Source organism: Lagopus muta, chromosome 27 (genome assembly GCF_023343835.1).
Source record: "Lagopus muta isolate bLagMut1 chromosome 27, bLagMut1 primary, whole genome shotgun sequence".
Taxonomy (NCBI): domain Eukaryota; kingdom Metazoa; phylum Chordata; class Aves; order Galliformes; family Phasianidae; genus Lagopus; species Lagopus muta.
In genome coordinates, this window is record NC_064459.1 from 3,286,950 (window position 1) to 3,305,514 (window position 18,565).

General features: G+C 41.0%; 1 protein-coding gene across 3 annotated transcripts in view; it reads right to left on the reverse strand.

Moving 5' to 3' along the window:
• DOCK5 (dedicator of cytokinesis 5) overlaps positions 1 to 18,565 on the reverse strand; it is a 99,667-nt gene that overhangs the window by 21,418 nt on the left and 59,684 nt on the right. For all 3 annotated transcript variants that reach the window (XM_048927997.1, XM_048927996.1, XM_048927995.1), the window contains 23 exons: positions 18,297 to 18,426; positions 17,479 to 17,551; positions 15,877 to 16,019; positions 15,345 to 15,470; positions 14,663 to 14,787; positions 14,214 to 14,312; positions 14,002 to 14,074; positions 13,106 to 13,209; positions 12,241 to 12,433; positions 11,596 to 11,693; positions 11,107 to 11,196; positions 10,868 to 10,968; positions 9,306 to 9,440; positions 8,820 to 8,931; positions 7,674 to 7,744; positions 6,660 to 6,766; positions 6,099 to 6,235; positions 5,346 to 5,441; positions 4,365 to 4,463; positions 1,777 to 1,871; positions 1,207 to 1,285; positions 582 to 682; positions 415 to 473 (listed from right to left, as the gene is read on the reverse strand). In XM_048927997.1, coding sequence (XP_048783954.1) covers positions 415 to 473; positions 582 to 682; positions 1,207 to 1,285; positions 1,777 to 1,871; positions 4,365 to 4,463; positions 5,346 to 5,441; positions 6,099 to 6,235; positions 6,660 to 6,766; positions 7,674 to 7,744; positions 8,820 to 8,931; positions 9,306 to 9,440; positions 10,868 to 10,968; positions 11,107 to 11,196; positions 11,596 to 11,693; positions 12,241 to 12,433; positions 13,106 to 13,209; positions 14,002 to 14,074; positions 14,214 to 14,312; positions 14,663 to 14,787; positions 15,345 to 15,470; positions 15,877 to 16,019; positions 17,479 to 17,551; positions 18,297 to 18,426 — 2,446 coding nt within the window. The remainder of the gene's footprint in view (positions 1 to 414; positions 474 to 581; positions 683 to 1,206; positions 1,286 to 1,776; positions 1,872 to 4,364; positions 4,464 to 5,345; positions 5,442 to 6,098; positions 6,236 to 6,659; positions 6,767 to 7,673; positions 7,745 to 8,819; positions 8,932 to 9,305; positions 9,441 to 10,867; positions 10,969 to 11,106; positions 11,197 to 11,595; positions 11,694 to 12,240; positions 12,434 to 13,105; positions 13,210 to 14,001; positions 14,075 to 14,213; positions 14,313 to 14,662; positions 14,788 to 15,344; positions 15,471 to 15,876; positions 16,020 to 17,478; positions 17,552 to 18,296; positions 18,427 to 18,565) is intronic.

An 18,565-nucleotide genomic window follows, 5' to 3' on the forward strand; every position in this document is an offset into this window, starting at 1 on the left:
AAAACTCTGACATTTCGATTAGAAGGCATTTTTGTTGGTAATATTTTGTCATTCATGTGCTGCAGCTCCAACTCCAACACTCAAAAACAGTCCAAAAAAAGAGAACAGAACTGAATTGCATGAATAATGCGTATCACAAGGCTCCCTGGGAAATTCTCCTCTTGCATTCATATGGTAGAACTTCCTTTGTTATATTTTAAGGAATGTCTTGAAGATCATCTCATCAGCGGACGCCAAAAAGGATCAGCTTTTGAAGGTCACTCAGTGAAAAAGGAAAAGGAACTTTGTCGTTTTGAACAGCTGGACTTAGATGTATTTCCCCACATTAAATACAAAAAGCTTATATGAAGAAATAAGCTATAAGAAATCCAGCTTAACAGCTTGAATAAAGATAATTCCTTAGATGGAACTCACCCAGATTATACCACATATCCCTTATTTTGAAGCCAATTTCTTTCCTCATGTCCCCATACCTAGAAAGAAGCAGAAGAAAAAGATGAAGGCCTATTTATTGAAGTTACCTCTGCAAAGCTGATGCCTAAAAATAAAAAGGTCTGGCAACTTTCTAAGTGTAAACTCACTTCTTGATAATTTTGCTGCGCTTGGCTTGTGAGAAGGTCTCCAGCTGGAGGGATTCGTGAGTGAGAAAGGCCACTGCCAAATGGAAATAGTTATTCCAGAGCTGTGGAAGAGAAACAAGTCCAAAATAGGAGAAGGCAAAGGAAAAGCAGCAAACAAAACAACAGAGACACACAGGTCCAAATGCTGTGGATCTCACAGTTAACGAGGAAGGTTACCAACAAATAAGTGCAGTAGCACAGATGAGTCTGTCTTGGCCAACATAGAATCTTAGGTTGAAAGAGACCCCAAGGACCCCATATAGCAACTTAAAATCTACCACCCCTTTTACCTTGGGCTTTCCAGCCTAAGGAAGTGACAATAAGTGACATCCCATAGTATTTTAACCAGTCAAGCACAATTCAGCTTTAGCCAACAGACCACTCAGCTTGACCTTATAAATCCTACAGCAGTTGCATTGGTTTGTGCTCACTGCTGCACTAACCACTGCTCTGTAATTCAGAATGCAGTGCACTCAGTTGACTCTACAGACATTTTCCACTGGCAGCAGTGGGATTTGCTTGCTCTCCATGCCCCTCAGGAAACACTGATGTCCAAAAGAAAATCAAGAAACAACGGAACTGTTACCTGGAGTTCAAAATTTGTTTGATCCAGGAAGAGGCGGTTGAGCACAGAGGTAAACTGGTTCACTGCCCGAAGGAAAACCCTGAAAGAGGTAAAAATATCAAAGAAAAGGTGACTTTTGGAGGAAAAAAGAAAAAAAGTAATGCTGTATTCTGGGTTTACATGTCTCCTAAAGGTAAGCTCAGTTGAAAAGAGCACATGTCTCCAAATGAGATTTGGGAAGAAATTCTTTTGCAGTAAAGAGACACTGAGGAGAAGCTATTCCTCTGTTTCTAACCTCGGCTGGAGGCAGATGAAGAAACAAAACACATTTTAGCTCAGTCTGTATGAATGCAGTGCTGTTCCAGATGATTCCTTCTCCAGAACTCAGCCTACCCTCAACACTGATGCATTCAAATAATTTGTCACCTCCAAGTCCTCCTCCACACTGCAGCCCTATGACAAACTTCGTATCACAGGACAGAAATGAATCTGGATTTGCAGGCCAGCACACTGAATCTGTGAGCATGGAACCACCCTCCTTTCAGAAGGAAGATGACTCCAAATCAAAGTTAAAATGGCAGCACTGCATACCTGCTCTGCATCATATTCATGACCATCCAGTCAGACGCATAGACGTTTTTTCCAATCAAGTCCTTAAACATAATGAATGTTTCCATCAGGAAGTCCTGTTGGAAAAATAAAAAGCACTGGTTGAAATGAGAAGCCTTTTTATTTGCACAGAAGTATAGGGAAATGTAAGCATTTGCAACTGCAGTGATTAACTACTGCATTGATTACCTATCTATACACTGTACCTCCTAAGAAGGATCTCTCATTGCAGGAATATATTCCAATAACTAAATTATTTCTGACATCTCATCCATTCCATTGCAGAAGGAGATCAGGTTCTGTGGAATTATTCCTGTTTAATTAAATCTACCTTTACTGTTCCAAATTAAGCCATGCTGTAATGAGTTCTGGTGCACAAGATGGATTGAAAAGCAAAACCAATGTTTGAGCACTTGTATCCAGAAGCCTGAATAACAGCAGCACAGCAGCCCTATGCAGTACCTTCTATAAAGATGGAAACCCAGAACATATTTTTTGTTTCTCCAACCACATCTTATTTTAGAAATGCTGTTACAAAGAGGTAATTAGCAGAGCTTCAGATGCATGGTTTAGCATATTATCATAGTAAAGACACACTCTGCACAAGTGTCAATCTGCCCCCAACAATGTCAGCACACCTGAAGTCCTTGACAAGGCAAGGATAAGGAAAAAGGAGAAAGACAGGATGAGTGAAAGGAGATATATGTATCAATAATATTGATCTCTCTGTATTGTGGTCCCTACAGACAAAAATGCTAACTGTGGGAATTTAAATAGATTCTGTTCTCTGCAAAGACAGATCAGCATTCAAAAACAGAGGGACACAAAGGTCACACAAGAAATCACCACCTTGCAAAGAACACCACCCAAAAAAAAAATCATTCTGTGAGGTTGAACAGCTTGCTCTGTAGAATTGGCAAGCAATTTGGATGTGATGAGAGAAATGGGCATTTGGTGCTGCCTCAGTGAAAACCCTCCAGGCGTTATTAAATCAGAGCTTGACTGAAAGGTTTGGGCTTGTCCAGGGGCACCTTGAGGATATGAATTAACTTATTTGTGTTAAACCAACCAAGTCACGATGCTATGCCAGGGCTGAAAAGAAACAAAGCATGTAAAAACCAACAGTAAGCAACAGAAAGCAAGAGAAACAATTACTGCAATACCAAAAATAATGCAACTTTGTATTGGCATTAACAACTCGCACATCATCACAAATGGAGACTTGCTTCTGTAGATTCTGAGATTCAGGAATTGTAAGTTGGTATTTTGGATCAATACCTCTTTAAATTATATTCAGGCAGCTTTAATAATTACATAAATTCCCTCTCCTGATATGTCTCTGTGCAGAAGCTGTACATAAACACACAGAAACATACGAGAAATACTCCATTTCAAGCAGAAGATGCAGAGCTAAAAGGGCAAAACAAGATGCACCTTGATTTCTGTTTTCTAATGAGCCCTTCATAAAATATATTTGCAAAATATATTAAAAGCAGCTCTAAAACTAGATGCTGAATGCTCCTATTGACTATCAGCCCTGTGGGTGCAGAAGTGACAGAAATGTGCGTGTCCTGTAGGTGGCTATGTTGCTCAACAGATTGCAAGCAATTCCAGCTGCATAGGGAACCAAAGCATCACCTTCCCATCCAAAATGAATTACAGGCCTTTTTGTGTGGGTTTTGATGTATCTTTTACAGGAAGAACACAACTCCTGGCTCCTTCCCAGGCAGTATTTCAATAAGCAAGCACCTTAAGTTGCAAAATTAGGAGCACAAAGACACGTTGTGCTATGGAGACTTGAATAAATCCTGCTTTTGGTTCTGACTTTTCCTAGAGCAGTTTGCTGACAAGCCTAGTCAGAACAGCTGGTTCTGAAGTCCTCAAAAACCAAAACTCCCCCCCAAAATCAAAGCCTGATGTGCCCCCTGGTTTTATACTGAAAGTCTCTGAGAAGATGAATTGTACACAGATGTAACAGGGAGAGAACTACTTCCACTGCCACCCACTAAAGCAAGACAAAGCATTCTGGTTTAAATTAGAATTCAGTTTTAGGGTTTTAGCTATTATCCCATAGGACTTCATTAACAGAAGGCCTCCTGGTTTTCAGAAATTAATGCAGATATATTTTGAAAATTGCTGTCTTTTCTTTACATGCACTTGAAAGCTTTCTAGTCTCTTAATTAAGCTGGGAGGTGGGATGAACTAGAAAGAAGTAGATAAAGAAACAACTAAAAAGTCACATAGTGAGAACATCTTCATTCTCTCCTTTGGTTCCTGACCTTTTACTTGCAGGGACCTGAAAAGTTATTAAACATGTTTTTATCAATGCTACCAATGCTAATATCTCAGGCTTGAGTCTCAGCAACATCCATACCCATACCCAACTGCCCACGTCCAGCAGCAGTGATGTGAAAATTTCCCCACTGGTTGTAGCTCTAGGAACAAAGAAGTCATTGCTGATGAATGCATTCTCATCACTCTAAAATGAATACAGTAACTTGAAATGACCTTTCAGAAGGAGAAAATAATTCCTCATGGACTAAGCTAATCCCTTAGCCAAGCTGACTTACAATAATGTCCTGCCTGGTTTTGAAAGTATTGATGTAATGGTTGTAATGGCAGTCATCCATCTGCCTCAGGATGGCTGTCATGCAGGCCACAAAAATACCCTGGAATATAAAAAAACAAAACATTTGATTATTTTTCTGTATTAAGCCCCAAAGCTCAAAGTGCAGCACGTGGCTCCAGGGTTCCACCCAATCAAATATGACTAGGCCCAATGCTGCACATATAGGTCTGTCCTGGCACTGTGTGTCTGGCTGCTTTCTCCTCTCCCTCATTCAGTTCAATTCCTAATTTTCAAGAATTAAGTCAGAGTACAGCTTTCTTTTACACCCAGGGATCACAGTTTGCAAGAAAAACACATCCTCTAAACATCAGAATGAATATTTATGTATGTGTGTGTGTACATATATATGAATCACTACATTTTTAGTTGATCATATCCATCTGTAATTCCCATGGCTGACATGCTGGTAATAGCAACAACCTGAACTTAAACCTATGAAATGGCTATCTATGCTTGCCCTTAATCTTTCCATCTTTCTGCACACTTACACACAGTGCAAATCAGGACATAAAGCTTCCTACACTTTTAAGATGCAACACAATAATCACAATTCCCATTTAGAGATGCCAAATCCTTCAGCATTTAGTCCTTTTTAGCAAAGGTGGCAAAAGAGCATTTTCTTCTGAGCAGAGATTCCTCGTGTGTTAGAAAATGGGCTGAAACCAAATTCTCTGTGCATGGGGCCCAAAGGAACTCAGAATCACAGCCAACTGTGACTCAGCTGATCTGTGGCTGGAATGGAACCATCTGAGTCCCAATACCCATCCACAGACAGCGAGCAGAAGCCATGCTGGAGCGGCACAGAAGTGCTGCAGGAAGTGACGATTTCACAAACCACCCTACACACCGAAACCTCCCAGGAGAATAAATTCCAATATTACAGAGGGGAATGCAGTAAAGGAAGGAAGGAAAGGGCTCTCACAATGTGTGGAGACTGTCTGTTCATTCCTATCACCGTGCGGTTGATCCTCCTCAGCAGGCGTTCCATGATCTGCTGGATGTGCTTGGCTGTGGGCCCCTGGGGGTGTTCAAAAAGGAAAATCAGACTATTTACTACATATACTGTCCTATAGAGAGCTCCCTGACGTGGGAGGACTGCCCCAGCAGTGCTTAATTGCTATCTGAGGATGCAAAGAAGATGACTTACTACATACCAACAGCTGATTTGAGTACTGTTGGTATAGACTTAGAGAAGAGGTAACAGCACAGTTCATCTGTTCCAGCTTCACTGGCTCATCCCAGCACAGCTGAACTGAACAATTTTATTTGACATTTGTCCCTTCATTTCAAGTTACTCTTTTCAAAGCAACTTAGAATTAATTCCCATGACTCATAGGGTGCATAACTGTACTTCCCAACTGAATGACCGTTGTTTCTATTCAGTGAGAACCCAAATACTCGAATCAGTGGCTCCATAATAATCCACCAAGCCACCAAAGTAACTGAGAACTGCATTTTGGTTCCTAGGAAGGAAAGAACTTTTCTTTGTACACAGCAATAACCACCAGTTCAATCTCTGCATGACCTCTTTTTGGACACAGCTACTTTGTGTGAAGAGATTGAAAAAAAAATACAGAGCAACACAATAAAATTTCTATAAGCATTGGGGTTTTTTGAGGAGTTAGGAAAAAGACAGAATTAACCTTAATTTGCACCCTTGAGAGATCATGCTCACCACATCTTTCCTATCCAGCACTTCCAGAATGCTGCTCAGTAGCTGTGAGCTGGCCTCGTGGTCGGGCTTGTTTGAGTTGTCATCCAACTGGCCGCTCAGCTGGTCTATCAGCAGAGGGAGAAGAGCATCTCTGCATTCTGAAAATGAAACACAGCACCATATCTTGTTGGTTCTTCAGCAGTCCATATAAACAAGTAGCACACTGCAGCTTTCTGCTCTTAACTTTAGCTCTGACACCAAAAGATACACTTTAATCCACTCTGACAGACTAAGAGACAAATAATCCATAATGGTTTGTGTTACACCAAACAGGTCACGCTCTTCCTTGATTTTTAAACCAACATGCTCCATCAGGATCCCACCATAGTTAACAGTGCATAAACACTGAACAACAAGAAGTTTCAAGTTCTGGAGCCACTAAGGCGAGGAATATTTCTGCAGATGGATTTAATTGTGGACCACTGCTGATGATTGATTTAAATGCGTAAATGTGAAAGACATTTTTGTTTGCAAAGGTGCACAGCTCCACAAAGAAACCACTGACCTCCATTCACTACTCACCAGGCTGCTTAAACAGGTCGCTCTCAACAATCTTGGTCATGCAGTTCAGCTTCTGTCGAACCAACTGGTTGTCAGGAATACTCTGGATGAAGTTGCCGAAGAGGTTGCTAACATGCAAACCACAGAGCAAACAGAACATCAGCATTTTTCACCCAGCGTGTTTCCATCCACACTTACACTGCCCTGCACCTGGGCAAGTTGAGCAGTTTTGCCCCTGTGCTGAATTGTTATTTTCTTACTAACTTGTTTTCTACAAACTTAGCAAAGCAATCAGTAGAACTGAACAGCACCCAAAAACTGCAGGCAAAAGGCTCTCAAAGTAAAGTTTGCAATAAACATGCCATAAAAGCTTGTAAATAGGAGGTACTGTACATCCTCCATTGCCAGGGTAAAATAATCACACAAAATGAAAGCAGAATTTTGCACTGCTGAAGCCTGAGACACTGCTAGGCACAATGGCACATCCTTCCAGATGCCCCTTTCATGACGAATGATGGCTCATGTTAATCTTAGACTCCATTAAATTAAATTCCATGTACATTTGCTGTCTGTCTGCTGTTGAGAGCAAATTATCCGTGTCAGAACAAGGAAGCATGAAAGGGAGTTTCCTGGTAAAGCTACGAACGCCAAAGAACAGAAGTCCACAGTGTCATGAATTTCTTGAAATAATACAATTTCTGTTTTGTTTTCTGACCAAGGTTGTGTCACACATTTCAGTCTACTTCAGAAGCAATCATTAAGAATTGGAAACTTGCACATTTCCACACATGGCTCTCCAGTCCTTAAATTTTGGATTAGAACAAATTCTCAAAGCTCCTAAGAAAAAGCAGTTGAATGGCATAGACTGCTTTGAAGTAATCTGAGTTCCTCCAGAGCCCTGGAAGGAGCTTCCTATGAAATCATGCACTACATGCATGAGCACGTGTATAATCAGAGCAGCTGTTTTTAGGAAAGTTTCTTATTTTTTTCCCCAACAGCTGAGTTGAGTTTGGAGGACAAACTTCATTTGCTTACCTGAGTTGAACAGGGTCAAAGACCAGTTTGACATCATTGATGATGCTTGGCAAATACTTTAAAGCTGCACCCTGCAAGAAAAAGAGAGACAGAAAGCACACATGGAAACTGAGATTGGGCAGTTCATTCTGGAAGGGTGTAAAGCCTCAACAGCAATGCCCATGGCTCACGTGGCAAATCTAGTTCTGTCAAGAGCAAATATGCAGACACCTGCAAAGATCTGGCTTGAGATCAAATCTATGCATCCAAAAAGCCTCCAGCAACTACACAACTGCAGCACAGAGTGGAAAAAGTGAAGGAGGAAAAATTCAGAGCCAAGTTGGTTGGTTTTTTTTTTGCAAACATCCTGCAGTTCCAGGGATTAAGCTCCTTCAGCACGTCCACACACAGAGGAATATGTTAAACAGTTCCCACAATGGCTTTTATAGATTCTGTAGCATCCAAGCACCTCGGTGCAACCGTAACCAAAGGCTGGGAGATGCTCCATGGCTGCTGCCAGCAGGAACTCTGCTTATCATAAAATACAAACCTGGACTTCAAATGACCCAAATACTCACTCGAAGTCTAGAATCAATCTTTCCTTTAAGCATAGAAAGGCATATAGTTAGAAGAACTGAAATAAACCATCTAGAGGACTCACTTTGCCAATTTAGCCAGGCTTACTGCATGGTTGCTTTGCTCCTCCTTGGAGGCCAACACAAGGTACATAATCCAGTCCAAGCCATAAAAACAAGCAAATATACAACCTAAGATACTTTTAGGAACCATCTGCTTTTTCAGTACTTTCATTTCAGGATTATGTTCATTTCTGCAGTGGTGTAACATTTGCATCACCATCACTTGGCACTAGTGGTTGAAGAGCCTTTCATGCCATGCTATGTTACATCTTAGTTGGTTGTTAGCTTTCATCCTAGCAGTTGCTGTAGTGTTTTCAGCAAGAAGCTCACATCTTTATTTGATAAACTTTATGGCTTAAATGCCTTTTTTCCTTTCACATTCAGCACTGCAACAGACATTCTGAAGATTCTGGTGTGATTCATCTGCCTGGGATTATGCACCTCAAAGCTTGACCCTTCTTCTGCCTTCCCCCAAATGTATCAGTTGATGTAATAAAAGGCATTAGCTCTTCCTGCAAATTACGCATACCTTAATCTTGACAGCCTCCTCTAAAGGACGGTCCATGAGGACATTGAAGGAGAAGAACAGTTTGCGTATTGCATCATTAAATTCATCACCATCTTCACTTTTCCCATAAAACCTACAAAAAACAGAAAGGAATGTAGTTACACACGTAAATCTAGGCTAGCAGAGTCACAGCAGCTGAAATTATCATTTTACAGTCTGGAAGAACATCTTATAGTTATCTCTTCTACAAAGAAATGAGTGCAAAAATGGCATTTGGGATTCTGCAGTTACCATGGGAGTAACTTCCTGATGAAACCTGTAACAGAAAAGCTGCATTTCTCTAGTTGCCAATGCCTCAAAATCCACTTGGTTTCCAAGAATCAAGTCGCTCATTTCTGTCTTTAAATGAGTTTCAACAAAGCTGAAGAGTATTCTCTCCAGTGATACTGACTGGAAGCACTGACTTCCATGGAGAGACACAGAGAAGATGGCAGTGACAAAGCTCACCTCAGGTACAATATTCTCGACTGAACGATGAATCGGAAGAGGTATTTCAAGGCTTTCAGAGCAGCAAACAGCAATTCTGTCTTGCTGGAGTCATCAGCATTTCCCACGTAACAGTTCAGCACTTTAGTGAGTTTCCTTTGGAGAATCAAAAAGTGGAATAAATAAAGACAGAGTTAAATTTCTGTGCATGTTCAGCTTCATTATTCCAGAGAGGACCTACATCTAATAGTCCCAAAGCAGAAGCTATTCTTTACAGCTTATTTTCTTCTGAAGCTTTTGGCTTCCTTGAGTGCCACGTTTTTATGACCAGCTCCATGGATGAACCACGGCTGCCACGTCTACCTACAGATCCCAGTTCTTTTTTTTTCTCTTATTCCCTAAAATAAAGGAATCAGGGATTTGGAAAACCTATTTTAAAGTGGACTGACACCTTCTGCATGTGTCAGCTCTCTGCTACACAGAGCTCAAAGTGCTTCTCAAGCAACACTAAAGTTGCACAACACTTATTCACTATCCAGCCTCTCCTGAATTAAAGGATGGGAATCTTACAGTCCTTCAACCAAAATCCTCTTCATTAAACAACTCCCAGCACTCCAAGTGGTGTGTGAGCAATAGATAAGTATATGACAGCTTCTTCACTTGCTCTGCTTCCACACTACCAGCATCCAGCTTTGAAGTTCAAAAATGCAACTGCTATGGGAAAACAAAATTACCCCCATCGTCCTCAACCCATTTCTGAACGTGAAGCACTGTAAATTTGTTCTAAATAAACGGCCACCTACTCGAGTTTTGATATATAGAGCATAACCTGTGTGTGTAAACCCTCGCCCACGACATCTGGCCCTTCTCTGAAGGCTGTGGCCACCACAACCTGCCTGCTGTTGGCAGACGGGTGGAGCAAACTTCATTTTAGTTCTGCTACCATCAACCACAACGTCAGCCATGCATGGTTCTGCTTCTGCTCTCCGTAACACCATTCAAACATACTACAAAGACTGCAGCCATATAGAGCATGTCAAACTTCCTTCTGCTCAAAGTACTTTGAAGGACCTGGGTGGATACCAGCAAGGCAAAGTAGTTCCAGCAGCAGCAATACCTATTAGATCAGGCTTTTAATGAATTTATCCTCTTTGATCAATTCCCCCAGCCCCTGCAGTGACTTACAATGACATCTTCCATACAGACTGACTGCAAGAAGCCTGTTTTTGATAGGAAAGCAGGCTGATAAACACAAAGACCCTTTTGTAACACACACACGCACAAAATAAAAATAAAGTGTGAGTACTACAGGTCAAAAGACAGTCTGAATCACACGCCCTTAATGCAGTTTGCCATGCCAGCAGCATCTTGTCCTTGCAGAAAAGAACTCTGACAACAGGAACTTTTAAGAAAGTAAAAAAGCTAACTGCAGGGTTTTTTAATTTCCTGGAAGCAGAATAACAGGACAAAAAACAATCATCTGGGGTCTATGCTGTTGTGACCACATTAGTTTAATTCACTATCAGTATCAGAGAGATGCTGCCTGGAGGTCAGTCTGTAGGTTTGTGGTTATCAATACTTACACATATGCAAGAGTTGCACTGAAGTGTTTGTAAATATAAGTTTCAAGTACAGGGTTGAAATGCTGGAACTTTATGTCTCCAATCAAAGAAATAATAAATACCTGCAAAAAAAAAAATTAAGGAGAGAGATGATACAGAGATGCACAATCTTCAACTAACTGCAACACAACTCAGTCTCCAATCATGTCATTGGTTTTTGTTTTCTTTTTCTAATAACATTGATGGAAAAAGTCACTCACCAGTGCATCAAACACAAGGAAGTCATAGGTTTCATTTTCTGACATTTCCATCATTATGTTGAAAAGTGCATCAAGAGTGTCTTGCAAAAACTAGAGGAATGAATAGCAAGAGTGTAAGAAAGGAGCACTGGAACACTGCACAGGAGTCTGTTCTTTTGGATCATGGTTCCCCTCCAGCCTAGCTCAGTTAAACTGTGAAGTCATACACAAAAGACCATTTTTAAAGGGATCTTATGTTCATTCCTTATGTTCATTCACATGCTGCTCTTGATGATCATCCTATTCTCAGTTCTAAGAGCAAGAAGGATCTTTTCTTATCAGCTCTGATTGTCCCCACTTCATTTCTGCTCTACTGCTTTTTTAACCAGCCATTATGCAGCAGCTAGAACAACAATTATCCCTAGCCCACACAGGGAGCTTTTGGGTACAACACAGTGATAAACCTTCAAAGTATCTGCACAACAAGGAGACTCAAATCTCTATGTATACCTTTACAATTTCTCCTCCTTCCACCTCCATTAACTTCCTCAGGTTGTGGGCAATGTTCTGAGAGTTGGAACGCCAGTTCAACAAACCCAGCAGGTCAACTAGCAAGGACAGAACATCAGCAATTAGAAACAGATTACAACAACACAGCTGACTTAATGGCTGTAGAACAGTACAGAATAAGTACTAGAGGTTATTTTTAGAATCAGCTTACAAGGAAAAGTCACACCGTGTTGTGCAGAAAATTACCTCGATGTGGCTCTTTTGTCTTGGCAAGAAAGTCAGCTTTGCTATTAATGGAAAACCTTGATGTACTTTGCTAACATAAAGCATTCAGTAGACAATTCTGCAGGAGTCTCATTCACTCAGGAGAAGACACCTCAAACCAGGACATTTACAAGAGTACATGACTTTTCTTGTGCTCTGCTCTGTGTTTGCTTTAGAGCAGGAACTCTAAAGCAAATAAAGGCAATGCTGGTGCCAACAATGCTGGGACTGGGCTGTCGCTGATGTGTGAAGCAGCAAGATTAAAGTTAAAGCAGTATGCTCACACGTGCCACAATGCCATAGACATCTGCAGAAAGAAATGGCCCTTTTAAATTCAAATGCACGGCATGAAATACCACTGGGAGGCTAACAAAGACCTACCATTCTGGGTGAGTTTGGTAGAGCAGATTAAAGTGGCAATCTGGAAGCTGTCTTTTGTACTGTCTTTGTTGGGTGTAAAGTTGGCTAGATGGTGCAGACTCTTCCCTGAGGGGGTCTCCTTCTCCTCCATTTCCACTTTTGTATAAGGAAGAGTCAAATAGCACTTTGCATCTTCCATTTTCTTGTTATCACCCTGTTGGTTGACCACAAGAAGGAGGGTTATCTCACACACTGAGCACTTCTCTGAACTCTTGCAGTTCTCATCTGCAGATACATTATCCACATAAACACTTAAACATAGGGACAGCCACAGAAGGCTTTCAACACACTTTCATGTCTGTGGTCATTTACTTGCATTGTTTGGACTTCTAACTTTAAGGAATAGAAGTTGCCTGCCTCCTACCAATGAATTCAGCTCTTTAAGAGAGTGAATCAAGCCACACACTGTAGGAGTTCAACCCACCCCATCCCACTGTAGCTTTCTACAGCAATGCATTAGCTTCTTCCTCTTACTGTGATGAAAGGCACCGTATCTCTCTCCCTGTTACACACTGATCTTCTAAATGAGGTGCTCACCAGGCCTGTTTGGTGCTTGCTGCCCAGTGAACAACGGGAGAGGAAAAGCATTGTACAGATACACACTAGTATGTACCAGATTTGTGCCCAAGTCAGAAAACCAATCCCTTAAAGCTGTGCTGATAATAACTTACAAAAACAGGCTACTCTGCCATCATCCTGAAAGGAATCATTTAACATTCCCACAATGATACAGCAGTATTTACATTGCTTGGAAAAACATAAAGTAAGTCAAAAGAAACACTTTCATTAATTACACCAAAGTGAGGCCAGCAAATGCCAGAGCTACCTTATAAATAATCAAGTTGTGTTTGCCATCCTGTAGCGTTGTTCCGTCTGCATTCATCAGTTTCACAAAGCCCATGCCAAAAGCTCTCTCAGACTTATCCCTTGCTATAAGTATGAAGAAAAAAAATGTATTAGGAATATTCTTAATTATGCCCATACTGTTCATAATTCATGAAGCATCTTTATTTAGCACCATCACAAGATAATGTGTTGGAGGTAGAATGCTTCATGATCCACAGCAGAAAGCTCACCTCAGGGCACTTGGCTGATATCTGCAATTACAGAAAAAAATTTCCTCTCTGAATCTTCCTTCTCCATGCAATTTCAGTGGCTAGTTTTTTGATAGATGGACAAACACAATTGTGCACACAGATTTTGGCAGGGATTTTCAAACTGACACGTGACTATGGATGCAGAAGCGTGTCACTGCATTTCTCAACTGCCTTAAAAGATTTCTTCCAAGAGATCAGTTTGACTTTAATGATCCTGTTCAACGTGGTTCTGAAGAAGTCTGCTGAAGTTTTGGCTCTAAATTTCTCACTTGCCTTTCACCAGTGTAATCAGAAAACCTCCTGTAAGATCATTGGACTGAATGGGACTGAACTGTGTGAAGGTCTCAGAAGAAATTAAAAGCACAGCTACACACAGAGAAGCACTGACAAAAGTCTTCCAAGGGGGCTAATGCTCTGCTCCCTATTTAACTCCAGTTTTAGAACAAAACCAGCACTTAATCTTTTATTAAGGCTATAAAAAGCTTCAATTACTTGTCTTTGCTTCCAATGACATCCCAACGTTGGAAACAAGCAGAATGCAAACTGGTACAGCACTGCAGAAACTCAAAAATCTCAATGAGTAGGAAGAGGGCAGTGCTCTGTTGGGCTTCTTTTGAATACTTACATTCCTGTGATGATCGATGACGAAAAGTGAATCTTAAGTGGCAACGACTGACTTCCTCTATTGCAATGGATACCTACAAATGATGGGACATCATCATCAATTTACAGGACATTATAGTTTTAAATTAGTTTTATAACAATTTTAATTAATTGATTTTAAATCAGGTCTTTTTTCTACGCAAAGAAGCAAGATTATAAATTATGCACTCTTACCTTTACAGTTTCATACCAGTATGGTTGCTTGACTTGATAATAAACAACAGACTTATACTCAGAGACACCTTCGTAACCAGCACCAGGATGGATAGCTTTCTTTGGGAAAAAAAAAATGAGGGTAGGGGGGAAAAAGAAAAGGTGAGGTCTAGAATGAAAGACAGGAGGTATTCGGGGTTGAAAGTTTTCAAAGCATAGAGCTTGTGGAGTTGCTCAAAATCCATGCTTTCCAACCAAGGGAACTGTGTCACTTCATTTTTCACTCACATTTGATAATAACGTAGAAAATTAGTGAATTCAAATTACTCATTGAGATCACCTCTAATCTCTCTTGTTCAGTATCATGCAGTCCTTGCTCACAAGTTGAAGAATGAAAAAGATCCTATGCACCAGAGCTACCACTATCCAAATGAGCAGCTCTCTGTTCTCCTCTGCAAAGGCCATCATACCTCTTGGAGATTGCCATCCTCGTCATGTACAGACATGGTGACTTCTACATTCTTAGGAGTCTTCTTCTTCCCTTTGTCAAACTCTCCTTGTATCAGAGTGACATAGATATCATTTCGAACATCACCTAAAATCCAGAGCACTCAATGAGTTCTTTTTACTGTCTGGAGAGTCATAGAAGTTCCCCAGTTAATATCTAACATCATAAACTAACACATCATCCGTTTCCTCTTCATAGCTATTGACAGCAGCTAATTCATGGCACCCAACATCACACCATTTCATCTTCCTTTCCAATTGTAGAAAAGTTTTTACAATGTACCACTGTATTTTTATTTTCAGAGACCTCTGCCTTTATGCAACACCTTTTTAAATGCAGTGAGCTGTGTAGGTCTAAAGTAGTTCTGAATGGATAAAGCAAAGCAGGGTCAGAACTGTAAGCAACAAAATTATCTTTTCAACTAAAGAGAGATCTTCCTCCAAGGAGGACTGATGCTATCATTTTTCAATTTCTCAAAGAAAGCATTTTCACACAAAAAAATTGGACATCACCTTGAAATATCACGAAAAGTAAAAACAAACTGGCTTTAAGCCATCTTTGAAATAAACCTGTTCATGGCAGAAACTCCAGAATTTCACACGTCTCTTCTACTCCACAGAAAAGTGGAAGAATATGGGACCTACCAGGAAGAATTATCTCAGGAAATCCCATTTTGCGAGCCACAGCAGTGGATCTGTCTACAAGGTGGGAAAAATCCTTCTGAACTTGTGCTAGGTCACCAGGAAGCAGCTTCAGGGAGACCCAAAGACCTAAAAAAAGAAGGGTAACATTTGCTCACTGGGGTAAAAACCAGACATACAAGAGCAGGAGAATCCAGTACAAAGTACCTGGAATATGCAGTCAGTCATGTTCACTTAAAAATATTTTATGCCCACAATTGATAAAACAAAATAAAACGACATAAGTTGCAAGCATCAGCTAGAAAAGGAGGGTATATTTTCACTCAAGTAAGAACAGATCCTATTTTCAATCTCTCTAGCTCCCAAAGTGCTGGGGTGGCAGCCATTGGTACAAAGAACATTGGTTTAGCTTGGTGAAGGTAGCAAACTCCAGTAAACATCGATCTCTGGACTTTCATGAGCCATTTACTTTCCTCTGTAAGCAAGAGGAACCTTTCCCCACACCAGCTTTTCACGTCCCGCCTGACTGCTGTACCTTGCCCTTTATGATTCACTTCCTTTGCAGCGATGACTTTGTTGAAGACAGAAGTGAGGGGCTCATTTTCTCCAATCACATGGGAAGTTATCAGCGGGGACATAATTAGCTGTCGCTGTCTGATGTATGTTTCCATGGCAATCCTGAGAAGAACAACAACAGACTGGGAAGTGGATAAACTAACATCACCATGTGCTCTGCAGACAAGGGCTGGCCAACAGCTAACTGTTTTCCAAGTAGTGTAATTACTTCTAAATTAAGACTTTTTCTTCACCTGCCTAAACCCAACTGAAAAAAAACATCTGAACTCTCATCACTGCTAGTCTAGGATTAGGATAAGTAACTTGTGCCTAGTTAAAAGCTCTGTGAATACATTTGTAGCATGCTGAACCAGCAGCCTTCAGGACAACCACAAAGGCAGCCAGTTCTACTTTGCTCCTTTTTCCATCCACAGACTGCCTCGTAGAGCAGCTATGGCTATGGAGAACCACGCAGCTCAGCAGGTGGGGTCTTTTGCTCCCATTAGATGAACTGAGCTCTGTCTTCATCTGGGCCTCAGAGCTGCCCCCAGGAGATTATGTTCATTAACCAGCCTTAAATTAACATGACTAATGACACCACAGGGGTGTTGAACCTCTCCCTGCCAAACACATCTAGTGAGCCTGGATGTGGAACCAGATTACACTCCTGCTCCCACACCATCAACAACGAACTAAAGCATACAAACATCCCCACAGACTCCCCACCCCTGCAGAGGTAACAAGATTTGGGTCTAAACTCAATCTGATTATAAGAAAAGAAAAACAGGGTTAAAAAAAAAAAAAAAAAAAAAAAAAAAAAAAGGAGACTCATGTTATTCTGCAAATTAAAATACATCCTTTTTTGCAGTCTTGCAGGTGCTAAAATGGTAGAGACATACAACAATCTCCCCTGAAAATATCTTGCAACAACATAAGCTACACCAAATGGATCACTATATTTAGGACAGTAATAAGCTGAGTCTACCCAAACAAGCTCCATTCTAATTACTGTAATGTGCTGAGAAAGTGAGCAATGGGAGAGCAGGCAGAACACACACAAGTTCTAGCATTACAGAAATGCACATCACAATGGGGCCTGAATTTCTTTTCCAGGAAGAGGAAGAAATCTCTTTATAACTCTTTTCTGACTCACCCTGAAAAGCTACAGGCTGGCAATGCCCAGGGAGCCACACAAGCTGACAAGGAGCAATGCTCCCTGCCTGCTCAGGTGCTCCTCAAAACCTTGCCTCACTTCCATGACAGTTTTTAAGGTCACATACCCCAGACCCACATTATTTTGCTCTTCTTTCCTCCTTCATATAATATGAATATCTACCAACTCCAGCAGCACTGCTAAGACTCCCTGAGTAACTTACTGTATAGACATGTAAATCCAGGGGAACAAAAGCATCAGAGGACCAACAAAAATCTTTTCCTGCAAAAAGCTGACTACTGCCATTAGCTAATCTATTTGTAGAGACCTTGGTCAGCTGCCAGGCTGCCGTACAAATTTGTCCTTCTCTGAAGGACAAGTGCCTTAAAAGAGCCAGATATGTGATGAACTCCAAAGTATGATACTTACTGCTGAAATGGAATAAAATGTTGCTTTTCCTCATCGTCCACCTTCCCATGTATGATATCTGTTATGTCCATCACTGAAACAACACAAACCCAACACACAGTTCTGCCAAGTGGCAAAAGAGAACACAGAGAGAGCTCTCCCTATCAGAATGGAAACAAAAGCTGCTTGTTTCGGTCCAAGACCACTCGTGACAGCAATGCAGAAGGCCACTCTCATCCTTTGAACTTTTTAACAAGCATATTTTTATTGATGCTTAAGTCAGCACATGGGAGTGAATGTGAATATTCTCTACGATAAAAAACAAAACAACCACAGCTGGGATTCAGGCATTTTGAGACAAAAAAAAAAAAAAAACAACACCTCTCCAAACGTTTAGGTTTCAAATGCTGATTATTTTGAAATTGTTTTCCCCACAGACCTCAAGCAAGGCTCTTCACAAGCCATCACAGCAACTGAACAGGAATTGGATGTCTCATTCACCAAAGCTCCTTTGAAAAAATCCATCTTTATCCTATTAGTTGTGGGGAGCAAATCCCTCTTTTTCAAACATCTGAAAAGTCCACTGTACTGACAGCAGTGTGTTATCTATTCAGATGGAGACAAGCCAAAAAGCGAGCACTGACAGCGTGTCACCTTCACGTATGTGAAGACTGAAAGATCTCAAAGGAGTATCAAGCAGCTCAGCATCATATTCTCAGTCCTCAGGAGATGCTGACATGAAAGAGTTAACAGGTTTGCTGGCATACAGCCTATGTTTCCTAATTCACCTCCCAACCACTGGACCACGCTCTTCTCTCGTGTGTCTGAATTTGCCATACCTGCCACACCAAAGGGCCTCCGGAGTCCACACGTGTGTTTCTTCCCATCTTTCAGCTCCATATGCCCCACTCTCACAATCTGACACACCAAGCTGATTTTCGGCCTGATCAAATCCGAACTGCTTAAATCCTGGAAGTTATTTAAAATAAAGTGACATCAATCTGCTCTATAAACAGGGGAGAAGAGGACAGAGAGCAAAAAGCTTTTTGCTTTGTTAGACTGTACACATTTAAAAGGAAATCTACTCTTAAAAAAAACACTTCTCAGG